Source organism: Mizuhopecten yessoensis, unplaced genomic scaffold (assembly GCF_002113885.1).
Source record: "Mizuhopecten yessoensis strain PY_sf001 unplaced genomic scaffold, ASM211388v2 scaffold401, whole genome shotgun sequence".
Classification (NCBI taxonomy): Eukaryota; Metazoa; Mollusca; class Bivalvia; order Pectinida; family Pectinidae; genus Mizuhopecten; species Mizuhopecten yessoensis.
In genome coordinates this window covers 761,105-774,401 of record NW_018403528.1, presented here as the reverse complement: position 1 = coordinate 774,401, position 13,297 = coordinate 761,105, and the positions used below count along the sequence as shown (strand labels likewise).

Below are 13,297 nucleotides of genomic sequence, written 5' to 3'. Positions count from 1 at the left end.
GATTGAGGAAAATGGTGAAAATACATGATATTTAAAGAAAATTCTGAGGGTGGGGAGGGGGGGGGGGGCTGAAGCCCCAAAAATGCTTCATTTTGTAAAGTACAAAGTAGCTGATGATTCCAAGCATGAATATACATCTTCAGTACTTCAGAATAATAGTCATTAGCATGTAATAGGAGCTAAAACTTTTTTTCTAACAACTCATGTTCAATAGTGATACTTGAAAAGAGATATCTCAATTTGCATTGACGCAAATCATAATATCATCGGAATTTTTATCAAACGTTTGATCTATTATTACAGATAAAGGTGATTTTCCTTTTAAAATATTTATAATCTTTGCCCCTTTAATGCATAGAAAGTATAAAGTCCGCATCAATTCTTATGGAAAACACATTGTCCTATTTGTTGACATTTTCAAGGATATGGTCTATTCAGAATACGTATTGACACCTTTGCCAATGTTATACCGGTGTCCCATTCAACATGGCACGGTATATCTGCATTGTTATGAAATGAGTTAGCAGAAAGGAAAGGTCGCTTGGAAAGATATAAAACGGTGCAGAATAAATGTCAGAGCCGCTGTGTGTTGCTTTTATGAATATATTTTACATTCGTGTGCAATTGTCGCATTTACTTTCTTCTTTCGCCGCAGAGCCACAGCCATTGATCCCTAGGGGCCAGGTGTAAATAATCGGCACGTGACGAGGCCTTAATAACAAATGCCAGGGATGTTTATCAATACACGATTCTAATTAACAGTGCTGTCTTTTCGCGACACTTCATGGTTCTGTGCCACTGTTTATAAGGTGGTTTTTAAACTATTAATAGTTAAACGCTGTTGACTCGAATCACAGGCAGGATACGTGTTTATATATATTATATACTACCACCGCGATCAGCTGCACACCTGTCTTGAGTCATGGTAAGTATGTTAAATTATTTCTTTATACGATACTATTTAGCACTTCATTAACATGCTCCCTTAGTAGCCTTCTATTGTTGTCAAATTTAAATTCATATTCCAACAGTAACGTAATTCCTTCAGTCGCCCCATGTAGAGAATTTGCTGTCGTAAGATTAGGTTACTCGTTATATCAGAATAGTATATAATAGGTCTACCTGTTGTTGAAACAGATATGAATATAGGTTTTATACCTTCCAAGCGCGTTAGTGAAAGAGAAATTATGCGATATCAATGAAACCTATTAAAGGTACGTACAGTAAAGCGTTTATCTGGTATTAGTGGAGACGTGGATACCAAATACCACACAAAGGTTAACGGTCGCTAGGGACGCTTATCGAGTGTCGCGTTAGCACTACGTATTACTTACCCACGTTATATCGAGGCGGTATCGAACTCGTCTGTTTATGTCTGGCGATGTTTGAAATAACGGTATAGGTGTGTGAGTGGGGATTACATTGATACCATACATTATCCAAGATATTATATTTTGTCGCAGTCATTGGTATTTCATTATCTTTCACACGTGCACACACACCCAAACACACACACACGCACGCACATACTGCGGTTGTAGGAAAATAGTCGATAAAGGCCAGGGGAAGCTAATTAATAGCATTCTTTGTTAAATGAAGCGTGATCTTTTCAAAATTCCTGATTATATTTATTTACGGAAGTAATTATATCAAGTAATTGCAAGGCTGCTTTTCATTGCTAAATTAGTTGTGAATGATAAACGAACGAATAGGATACTATAAGGACATGTTAAATACATACAGATATAGGGATACTATAAGGGTTATTAAATTAGTTAATGAATCAAGTCATTCCAAATTTAGGTACAGTCAAACCTGTACTCAGATACCAACTTTGGGAAGTCTATTCTATAAAGTGGTCTCTTACTACAGTTGGTCACTCAATACAGGTTCAGTTGACATAAACAAGCTGGATAAGGTTAATACAAAGGTGGTCTCTTTATACAGGTGGATTTAAAAAAAAAAAAACAGGTTGGCTGCGGAGCAGGTTTTGGTGTATATAATATTGATATTTGCTTTTTGTTTTATTAGCATAACTGTTGCATACATATTCTCCTTTTTCTTTAGATAAAACTTAGAGCTAAACTAGTTTACAATGTACTATTTTACTAAAATAGTCAATACAAAGATACCATAGATAGAAATTGAAAGACCAAAGAGTCAAAAGGTCAATAACAAAGACACTATAGCTAGTATAATCTATTAGGAAAATAACCAACAATAACATTTTACGAACCGCGTTTGGCCCTTTTAGATATAACGTATGTTATTGTAACACCGCTAGTACGACTTGACGTCATCAAAATAAATCCCTACAAAATGTATTGAAAGTATGATTAACTTTGCAACAAATAGATGTCATTTTTTATGATTCAAAACAACGTTGAAAAACCGGTATATTCAGGAAATTATGTTGTTCGTCTACAGTAAGCATACATAAAACTTTTTTTCGACACAAAACTTTTAGAAAACGAATATTTCTTATTTTTAAACTATTTGTCAAATTGACAAATCTTTGAACTGTCATTACACATTACCAAATTAATAGAAGTTAATTGTCCTGGACTAACCAAATATAGCAAGCATTGTTAGCTTTCTGGCAGATGAAATAAAAAATAAATAAGAAAAACAGTCATTTTGGAAAGAAAATTCCATCAGAAGTATTTTGTTATAAATTCATAAGACAAGTAGGTTATTGTCTACAAGTTCTGATTTTTTTTTTACTCTTTTAAGCTGTAGTTTTAAAGAAAATGTCACTTTAGAATTTTAAATTAATTTGTTTTTAAATACATAAGAGCTATTTCTGGCTATAACTAGTATAGAAATGTTTGGTATGTACCTGTCTTTACCTGTGTGACGTATTTGGATCATCAGATGACATAATGAATGGTTATTTACAACAATTATTTCTATTTTAAAACAATGTGACGCAAATGCTGTTACGTATTACCTATTTATAATATAACGTTCTAGGTATCGAATGTACTGTCTAAATACAAAAGATGACGTTTGTCTTTAGGTAGTATATAGTACGAACGTGTTTATAAACAACAATTCTCGCTGCGCCGGGGATCGTTAAATTATTGACATAGTAATTATATTACCTATAATGACGTATTCAATTGTGTGTCCTTGTAGACATGTGTATAGATAAACAAACCGTCCAGGGGCTCTAAAACGGAATAGGATTACCGAGACATATAATTGGAACCTGTTTCGTTATTGTTCCTGTTGTTATTAATGAATAATCATTTGGATGTCCTCAACTAATTGGTTGCAGTCTTTGTCCTTGGCTTTCACGCTGTTTATACCACATATAGTCTGACAGGTGGATGTGCTTAAAATAGATTTCCACTTATTATTCTATCTATCAAGCTAAACATTGCTATCACTTTTTCATAACTAAATTTAGAATAGTTTAATAAAGTATGGTAAGAAAAGTATAAACAGGTATGAGTATAACAGTTGTACGGGATAAAATTGATCTCAATGTGTACGAGCTATATTCATAAAATTTGATTTTAATGAGTTGTACGCTACACCGGGTATCACAAAATAATCAATACTCCTGAAATAGTATAAGGGGAATGACATCTCGTATTCAAACTTCTGCTTCATCTGCAATATCCGCCATGTACATTTGTAAGTCTTGGTCAAATCAAATTAATGTCACATCATCTTTAATGAAAACTAGGATAGGGAAAACAAACATGATCACAAACACACCGTTCATCATGCTCAACGAAATAGCTTATTTGAAAAAAGGACCATGATAGCGACTTCAAAGCTTGTTCATAATCTGTATCAACTGGTATCATTGTCTGTTGTAGGAATAGTATATAATCTTGTGCCTTGACAATACAATTGTACTCATGAGTAATTAACGTGGCATGTCCCCGAGTCATAACAGGCACAGGAACATGCACATGTACATAATTATCTTTATGTACCTACACCTTTTATTTTTTTATAGAATAGACAATGTGAATAACAGTGACATTTGAAAGTTGTCCCACTCAAACGAGAGACCTACTGCTGACTAAACTAAGAGTAAAATTGCATGTTAATATTCTGACAAGCCTTTTTGCTTTGAAATCAATATAACTGGTTATACATTATTCCTGAACAAAAAGTTATTTGATACAACCGAACATCAACCAACGTTAGCTGTATCCAAGATATTAAAAATTTACCGACAATTTAAGCAATTTATCGTCAACCTTAGCATTCTTTTTAATTGCCGATTGCTTCACATCGATATTAATTTTATTGATACGCTTATGCTAGAACTTTAAGTACATTAAATTTAACGTAAAGAAACGTTAGTCGGTTCAGGATTTCGTATCGCTAGTATATCAGGCAATATGAAGGTTTGACAGATCCTGTTGGTTTACAACCCATCAAACAATGACTTGACATTAAATACCAAGGGCCGCATTTCAAATAAGTACATATAAAAAATACGATACATAGATTGCTCGCCAGCCTGAGTAAAATACGAGTGCATTAAATAGTATCAAACATCTAGTTTATACATTTGTAAAGACGTTGTTTTTTCGTCCGACTATGAAGACAGGTAATGGCATGGCCAACCCGTTGTGGAAGCTCCTTCATTAAACCGTCTTTTAAAAGCTTCGATTTTTATCAGAGTGTTTAATCTGTGAGCGATCAATAGGAGGCCACGTTCCAGCAGTTTTGCGATTTGTTAGCTTTCATGTACAAATTATAAGTTAATATCTACCTTATGGAATACGTATTACAATTAATCAAGGCTTTATTAAACCTTGTACATTGTTATGCTATCACTTACACTCGGTAATCATAAACTATCTTTTTAGAGATAATAATATGTTTTCTTGCGTATTAAAACCAAACCGAGGTATCATTTTTGTGTTACATTACAACTATCAAATACATTATATCTTAACACACATGTATCTTTATGTGTCGTTCGCATTGTATTATAATATATTATATGATATAAAACATAAAATATTACCTGTTAACTCGTTGACACCAATGTTGATATTGAAGGACATGGAATTATACCATGGAGGCCGGTATTTATTCTACTTTCTAGCGTATACAATAGTGTGAAGGTTTGTAATATATTAATGCACATATTTTCTTCTAATACAAAAAGATTATCAATCTAACCCTTCATGTATGTTTCCTTAGTGTATCAAATAACAGCCAATCATATAATTTTCGCTTATACTTATTTCCGAAGTTGCTTTTCATATCACGTTTTCGATAGTGATAGTTCGAGAAAGAACTGTTAACAGCTTGTGTTATAACCTTGTTTAAATGTCTTTCAACTACTATCGGCGAGATGTTTAAATTCACAATTGCTTTCCTCCGCGACTTTGCGCTAAATCACATTGCCCTTTTGTGTCGTTGTCACTATTGCGGTCCACTCTTTTAGAACATTACATCATTTCCATTTGGCTTGGATTTGCATGGCATGTCTTCTCGATGATAAAAAAGACTCTTGTGTTTCTGTGACAGTTGTTTCTATTCTTTTGGTATTTTCGTAAGCATTTACATGTAATATCTTAGTTCATATTTTTCTCTAGTTTCATCAATTTTGAGTTCAAGTTACGGCTTTGTTGATGATATGGTATTCTCGTGCTTACCTTTCATATATATCTTTTGTAAGAATTGTTGCCACTATTATTCAATTTGCATGACTTAAAACAGGTTTATGTATGTGTAGTATCAGATCATTAGACAGTTTTAATCATGCCGTGGATGTAATTTCCCAGTTTTTGAAATGAATTCTCTGGGGTGATCTTTGGAAATGGATTATTTTTCTTGTCGGAGACAAATACATATCGTCGGTTGAATATTTGATTAAAATATTATTGTCTATGGGATTTTACCGTCTATATTACTTCTTTGACCCATATATATATATATATATAAACAGAAAGGAGATTGGTTTTCTGCGTGCTCGACATGTATAGGGAAATACAAATTACCCAGATATATCTTTATGACTCTTCTTACGGTGCATCATTATCTTCGAAAGAAATAAGAAATGCTCTTTTAACACTCACAAACATTCTGCCGTAGATGCCGTTTTTAAATTGTACATGTATTAGATATGATATTCTAGTAAATGTACATGAATCATCATGTTTTGTTGTGATGTGCAAATTGTCTATGAATATCAAGCAACGTTACCCCATATGTATCACATCCCTTCTAACACATGCAACATACAACACGTATCACCTTTATAAGAGTCGAACTGTGATGAAATAGAATTAAGTCTATTATCATTTTATATTTATTTGTAGGAGGACCATGCACATGGACAGAAGAAAGACCGTAATTATATACTATAATATAGTAGATAGTCGGATTAATTCCCTTACGGGATAATGTAAATTCTGATACATAAGATTTCTATCCAAAAGCAATTGGTACAAGCGAGCAGAGCATTTTATTTTTCATAGAACAACGGTGTTTAAAATACGAAGACTCTTTGTTGTCTTGTTGCCTGTCAAAATTTGAATAATGTTAATTGTTTTGTTTTCACGCTGTATATGTATACGATTACAACACCGTCCCTTGAGTATCGTCTTTATAACATCATATACATGTTACAGTCCATAATCAGTTATCGAATTACGTCGGAGGTACGACGTGTTAGAAATACTTAGCCGAGGTTTCATACCAGAAAGACATCAATCTACACTGACGACATTTCGCGGTCGTCATCATAACTTGATTTTAATGTTTACCATACATATCCTTGTACCTAGATTTTGGTCCCGAAGCACTTTGCTTCACATCAAATTCTGTATCGGCTATCAATACCTGTCTATTAATTTTAAAGTCCCTTTGGTTTCATCGATTGTCATTCTGGTAGATTTTTAGCTCCTATTTTGTCCCTGTGTATTGTCACTTTGGATTATTTCACATTTAAAACATGCACGTAACTGTGTCATCTTCAATTTTCTATTAAAGAGGAATATTTGGAGACGATATTCCACCTGTTTGATAAAGACAACGACGGGAGGATCACGGCGGAGGAACTGACAACAGTGCTGGAGTCTCTTAAAATGCACCTCAATAAGAAGGAACTGAAAGAGCAAGTGGATAAAGTCATGGCTGACGGCGACAAAGATAGTAAGCAATATAAATAAAGTAAAACTGGAATTGTTCGCGTGTGGAAATGCTCGTGTTATGATCCTTTAATTATGAACTGATGACGGTGTTGACATTTCCATTTTTACAGTTTGTGGAAAAAGTACGTGTTACTTACGTGTGTCACCCCTGCAGTTGGGGGATCAGGTAAAGAATTGGGGATTTGCTTTGGTGTCCTCTATTTGGGGACACAAAAGCGACCAAAATAAATGTAATGCACCCATTGCAATTTTTGGGATCTTTATCTTTCTTTTCACTTCTAACTTCCTTTTATTTTCTAGCGCCTTGCTTGATAACACCTCACTTTTGGCCTTAATATTGAGCGTTCGCCCAGGTGAGAAAGGCAATGGGTTCTTTTCCAAGGCCGGGACATACCAAAGTCCTTAAAAATGATAGTTGTTATTCCTGCTTAACGTTCAGCATTAAGGGGAATGGCAACAACTGGTTCACCCGTTGTCAGTATAATGTGACCGGGCGGAATGCTGTGCTGGGTGGCTTCGGCATGGTGTTTAAGTGAGATAGCACTATAAAGTCGGCATCAGATCCACGCTATCACAAGGAGGCAAGAACATCACATACTCTGTCCACGCATACAATACACATATTAAAGGCACGTTCTTAAATGACATTAGCTGTTAATAGGACGTGAAACAAAACTAAACCTAACTTACGTGTGTGGGAGTGATCTTCGAGAGGTTTTCTTTTTTTTACACAGGAAATAGGTGTTGTTCTGATTACATTCATAACGTTTAACTTTCTCTCTTTCATAGAAAATGGAACGATCGACTTCGATGAATTTCTTGTATTTATGGAGGCCAGAATGGCCCATCATGAAGGTACACTGAAAGAGATGAGGGACGCATTTCGTATGTTTGATTGCGATAGCAATGGCTTCATAGAGGCAGATGAACTCAAAAGTGTGATGCTCAAACTTGGAAATGACCTAAGTACCAAAGAAGTGGAGGCAATGATCAAAGATGCAGACCTCGATGGAAATGGAAAGATAGATTTTGATGGTAAGCATATTGGCATTTCATGTTATCCATGTTTTATTTACACCTAGATATATGGATATCGCGGAACACATTGCCTTACATTCCTTGTACTTTTAAGTCATGGCTTCCATGTTTGGGAGTAAAAAAAAAAATCAAAATTATTTTCAAATAGAAATGCACTGGCCAACAATTGCAACACTTCTAAATAAGTATGTGTCTCAAACATTGTAAAATATTCATATTTTTGCATGGATTTTCAAAACAAGGTACATGTTTCTTGATTAAGTTATCATATTATAAACTAAAAAAGCTACTGAAAATACATGTTACCTCACATAGTGTTCTAGGATCTGTGCAAAAGTTATTTCCCTTTTAATTATTGAAATCTAATGACATAATGAAATGTCGTGTACCTTTCCAATATGACATCATTAACAGTATAACAACATAAATCGTTGAACCTGTTTGCAGAGAGTTCAATCAAAAACCTCTCTGTGAGAGATGAATTTTATACAGTAGCATGTGTCCTTAACATAAGCTAAGCTACATCTGCTGACATGCTAACTTGCAGTCGTAGTTTTGCTCATTTCATACCAAAGATACAACTTTTCACTTGGAACATACATCTTTTTCGAAATACTAGACTTTTTGCTTGGAATGGAATTTTATAAAAATTGGAAAGTTAGATATTCCATAAGGATGCCAGAGGACCTTTTTTGAAATATGATAGTTTTCAATTGGAATGTATGACTTTTTAATCTGAATGTTAAACCTTAAACTTAGAATGTTTAAGTTTATAATTGAAATGTTATGTTTTTTAGCTGGCGTATTAGACTTTCTTTAGGAATATTAGACATTTTGTTTAAAGTTTCAGACTTTTATTTGGAATGTTAGACATTTTACCTACAATATTAGACGTTGTAATTTGTTGTTATACCGTAATTAAAATTTAGAATATTAGATTGGTCACTTATACTAACGTTAATTCCGCTCACTATCATTTTTTTTTTTTTTTTTTTTTACAGAATTTGTAAAATATATGATGGAGAAGGAGTAAAGATTCGAACCATGAACTTTTGGATGTGTGTACAAAGACAGCTTTATACTTGTAATTCATGTTAGAGAGACTCCCTAGGGTGTGACATGTTATCGTGTATATGGTGGGGGTTACATTGTGGGGGGTTAGGGGACGGTTGGGGTTTAATGGGCTGGGCCAACTACTTAGTAGATGGTGGGAAGGTTTGCTGTGGTGGCAAAAGTCTATATGTAATAATCATGTGTTAATGAGTTAAATTTATTTTAAGGAGAGGGGCTGTTATTTTAGTCAGTGTGACTTATGTTTAAATGCTTTACAATATTAAACAGTCGCTGTTTATTTATACTTGCTGTATCGCACTGACAACAACGATTCTCACGTTTGTACTTTGATTGTGTGTACACACTGACTAGAGTATCGCGAGAATAACTCTGTGTAAAGATGTCATTCTATACAGTATAAATACAGCGACAGTGTATTTATTTAAAGGTACAATTCATTAGCATTTAACAGATTTAAGGTTAATGAAAATAAGCATGAGATTAAGTACAATATGGAAAGAATCGGGGAAGATAGCAGTATAGTTGGGAATTTTTGGATACAGAGGACGCATCCATTTTTGAGATACCTGGGCCCGTATTCATGCTCAAGCATGAATTCTGTGCTCAAACCAAAAAAACATTCTTACAACTCGCTTCAATCTTGTGACACGGCCAAAAGGTTAAGTGTAAATATTGAAACGGTATTCGGTTTTTAGTCTCTCTAAAATTCTTCCAGTACATTGAGAAAAATATGGATTTTTATCAAATTATAATGAATAAGAACGAAAAATTGGGCTCGAGCACAGAATCAGAGTTTGTGCATGAGAACGGTTTCTGGACATATTTTCCCTGTACACGTAGACATTTTAGCGGCAATATGTTTTTCATTGTTCAAGTTTCGCGATAGTTTCATCACTTTTGAGTTCGAAAAACGGTTTTGTTAACATTTCGGCAGTCTTTTGTTATTTTTAAGCAATGCTACCAAACTGATACCTTCAAACTGAAAATATGGGTCACTTCATGTCAAACATTCACGTTAAATAAACTGATAATTTGCCGTTTTCAACAAGCAGCTTAATATGAGAGAATGCATAATATAAGGGGACTGCATTGCTGTGTCAGCTACATGTACAAAACATCATGAAGAAAACTCAAAGCCATGCGTCTGGCATGAAAATATATTGAAGCGAGAAGGGAAGGGGGTCGAGAGTGTGGTATTGTCATATTTATTTTATGGAGGTGGGGCATACATATTTGTTGATGTTCATGTGATAAGAATCTCAGTGAAAAATGTCTTCGTTATTATATATATGTAAACATAGAATCTTGTATATATTCTCGTAAATACACTATGGCCGTTGTATGTTCTACGTTTACCGCCAGTGCGAACAAACTCTGTTAAACTGACAAAAACCAGTCCTGTTTCGCCTCGGAATACAGGCGATTCGTTAGGACCAATTCGTTTATACATGTATCACATATCAAACCATTCCATAAATGAACTTTATACATGTTTGTGCTATTTATACGCATGTCGAAAAAAAAAATGTCAGGAGGTCACGAGTTCACGTTTTAAATATTATATTTTGGTATCAAAAACAGCGAATATCACACGCCAGGAAAAAGGATTTCAATGCAAATTTGATATGTCCATCCATGTAAACCATGGTATCGCCCTATGTTATTCTGGGTCAAATGAACACTTTATACTTATGTTTGTTGCAAAGTTAATCGTGAGTGAATTTTTACCTCGTGTTCACAAAAGCAAGATTTACTTGTTTATACCGAGTCAGGTCAGCACATTTAATTGTGCGCAATTAAATCAGCAAATTTAATACGCAGAGCTACAGTAGTTTGGTTTGTCTCCAGGAAGTTTAACTACTTAGAAAAGACTTATACATACAACTTATCTCTCCTTATTTAATTTTTAACCGTAATGTCATACTTACCAAAATATTATCGTTTTAAAATATTTTACTTTGGGGTAGAAATCGTGCCATATGAATGCCTTTGCCGTAACAGAAAGTAATTTGACGTCTGTTTTTGTTGTTATTTGTCTTCACGTAAATAAATTTTAAATGAGCTCATACAGCAGTTCTGTTTTGCTTTGTCAGCGAACGTTTCAGAAAGTTCTTAAAACAATGTCATCATGATTTATTGACATGTGATTCTTTGGCGTCTTAAGCAGACGACATAATAATATACAACATTTGATATAGCGCCCTATCTAGCTAAAATAAGCCACTCTAAAGCGCTTTGCAGTACATAGATATACAGTTTATACAATCAATACAATTAGCATATACATTAAGTAATACAATTTGGAGGAATTTGCAGGAGCTGCCTTACCAGGCGCTAACTACTTGTTATATGCCACCTGGCTAGTACCTCCCTACGTGTGTATGCCTGCGTGTGTGCTGGAGAGGTATTGTGTTATGTTTGAAGTGGGACCGTGCTTCCAACAATATAAGTTATAGTGTCACCTCACTTGAATGCTACAGCACAGATACCACAACATCCACCCAGGCCATTTATACTCCACCTGGGTTCTTGGAATTGTATGGGCAGGTGATAAAAAAAACAATTTCTCTGAATATTACATGCATACGACGACTTCGGGGAAGGCCGGAGTGTTAACCACTCGACCAATCCGACATGTATGTTTTCTGTGTTCAACATTGACCAACATGATGTCGGATATAGAGTTTTGTGGGAGTGATGTTTGCGAAAGTATCTACAAAGATATTGTCGTTAGCCAGCTTTATGTTATGGCATAGATAGCTAAAACAATGTAAAAAAAAAATCATTTTGTAAGTCCTGCCCAAATGAAGGGAACACAATGGAAGCGAAACCTTCTGGGATTAACTGTATTTTCTTTCAATTTACATATTACACAATTGCATAATAAAGATCAACGCGAAAATAAAAAATCGATCAAATTATTCGGTCACCAATATATAGCCCGCCGAACTTGGTTTTCGTCTGGCAGTCCGATTATGTTGATAGCTTAAAATAAACGCCATTTTAATTAAAAGGCAGAACTAAAGTGGTATGAAAGTGTTTGATTTGACAGATTAATTGACAAAGTTTTTTTTTTTAGGATTGGTGACGTCTTACTTTTGTTTTATGTGAATAGAGAAACATATTAGGGCTATAAATAGGACGTTTTCTTCCGCTTTCGCAACATATCTTTTAAATTGGCTTCTTTTTCTTGAAAATACTAATAGCACAGCGGTGATACCCAGTGCCTATAGTTGGCGTGTCTGTATGTACATAATATAGACCCAGGTCGGTTATTATTTACAGGTTGAAGTGTGTGGTTGTTGTAACTCTAGATCAGCCTCTCGAGGGGATAATATCAACATAAAAATGTGCTAGACACTCCGATGCAAGGTTATGAATTATTGATACTGTTTCGCTACGCAACAACATTGATTGAATTGCTTTTAAAAATAAATATTAGACAATAAATTTTAGGTGATACATGTACGTAGCCGTGTTTATCGTCATATAAGACATATCTTAGAACACACAGCTAGATTTTCGAACCAAATAGGCTTCGTGAAACTATTAGACAATCTTTCCACAGTTAACAACACGCCAACAAACATGTACTATAGTGGAACATGTTTCTATATTCAAAGTGCATGATGTAAATTAACAGATGTTCAGCCTTGTACTGTTTGTTCTGGTTGAGCACATGGTAATTTGTAAACACTACAGCTCATATATATTTGTTTCATTTATCTGTCGACAAACCGGTTATCCAAAATCAGTTACTCAATGAAGTATACAGTACTATAAACATGTTTTACCAAGGATCAGAGGGGTCAGTTAGTCACACACAACCGGGGAGGGCGGAGGATGGAGTTGGGATTGATGTACGGAAAAAAATACAACATTTCTACAGCTTATTGTGCCCCCATACCACCACCGAACATCAAACCCCTCATCAACCACCAGCCTATTTCATCACGTGGTAATCGCACTCCGGAACCCGCCAGACCCAAAACCCCCACCCTTCCCCACCCGAGTCTGACCGAAAGGGTTTACATACAGGTAAACATAGC

At 34.8% G+C, this 13,297-nt stretch overlaps 1 protein-coding gene across 1 annotated transcript; it reads left to right on the top strand.

Moving 5' to 3' along the window:
• The first annotated feature begins 585 nt into the window (after window positions 1-585).
• On the top strand, window positions 586-11,314 carry LOC110447886 (neo-calmodulin-like). The gene is made up of 5 exons (XM_021493854.1): window positions 586-925; window positions 6,303-6,333; window positions 6,976-7,137; window positions 7,926-8,171; window positions 9,176-11,314. The coding sequence occupies exons 1-5, from the start codon at window positions 923-925 to the stop codon at window positions 9,205-9,207; spliced, it is 474 nt and encodes a 157-aa protein (XP_021349529.1). The 5' UTR covers window positions 586-922; the 3' UTR covers window positions 9,208-11,314.
• The last annotated feature ends 1,983 nt before the right edge of the window (window positions 11,315-13,297 follow it).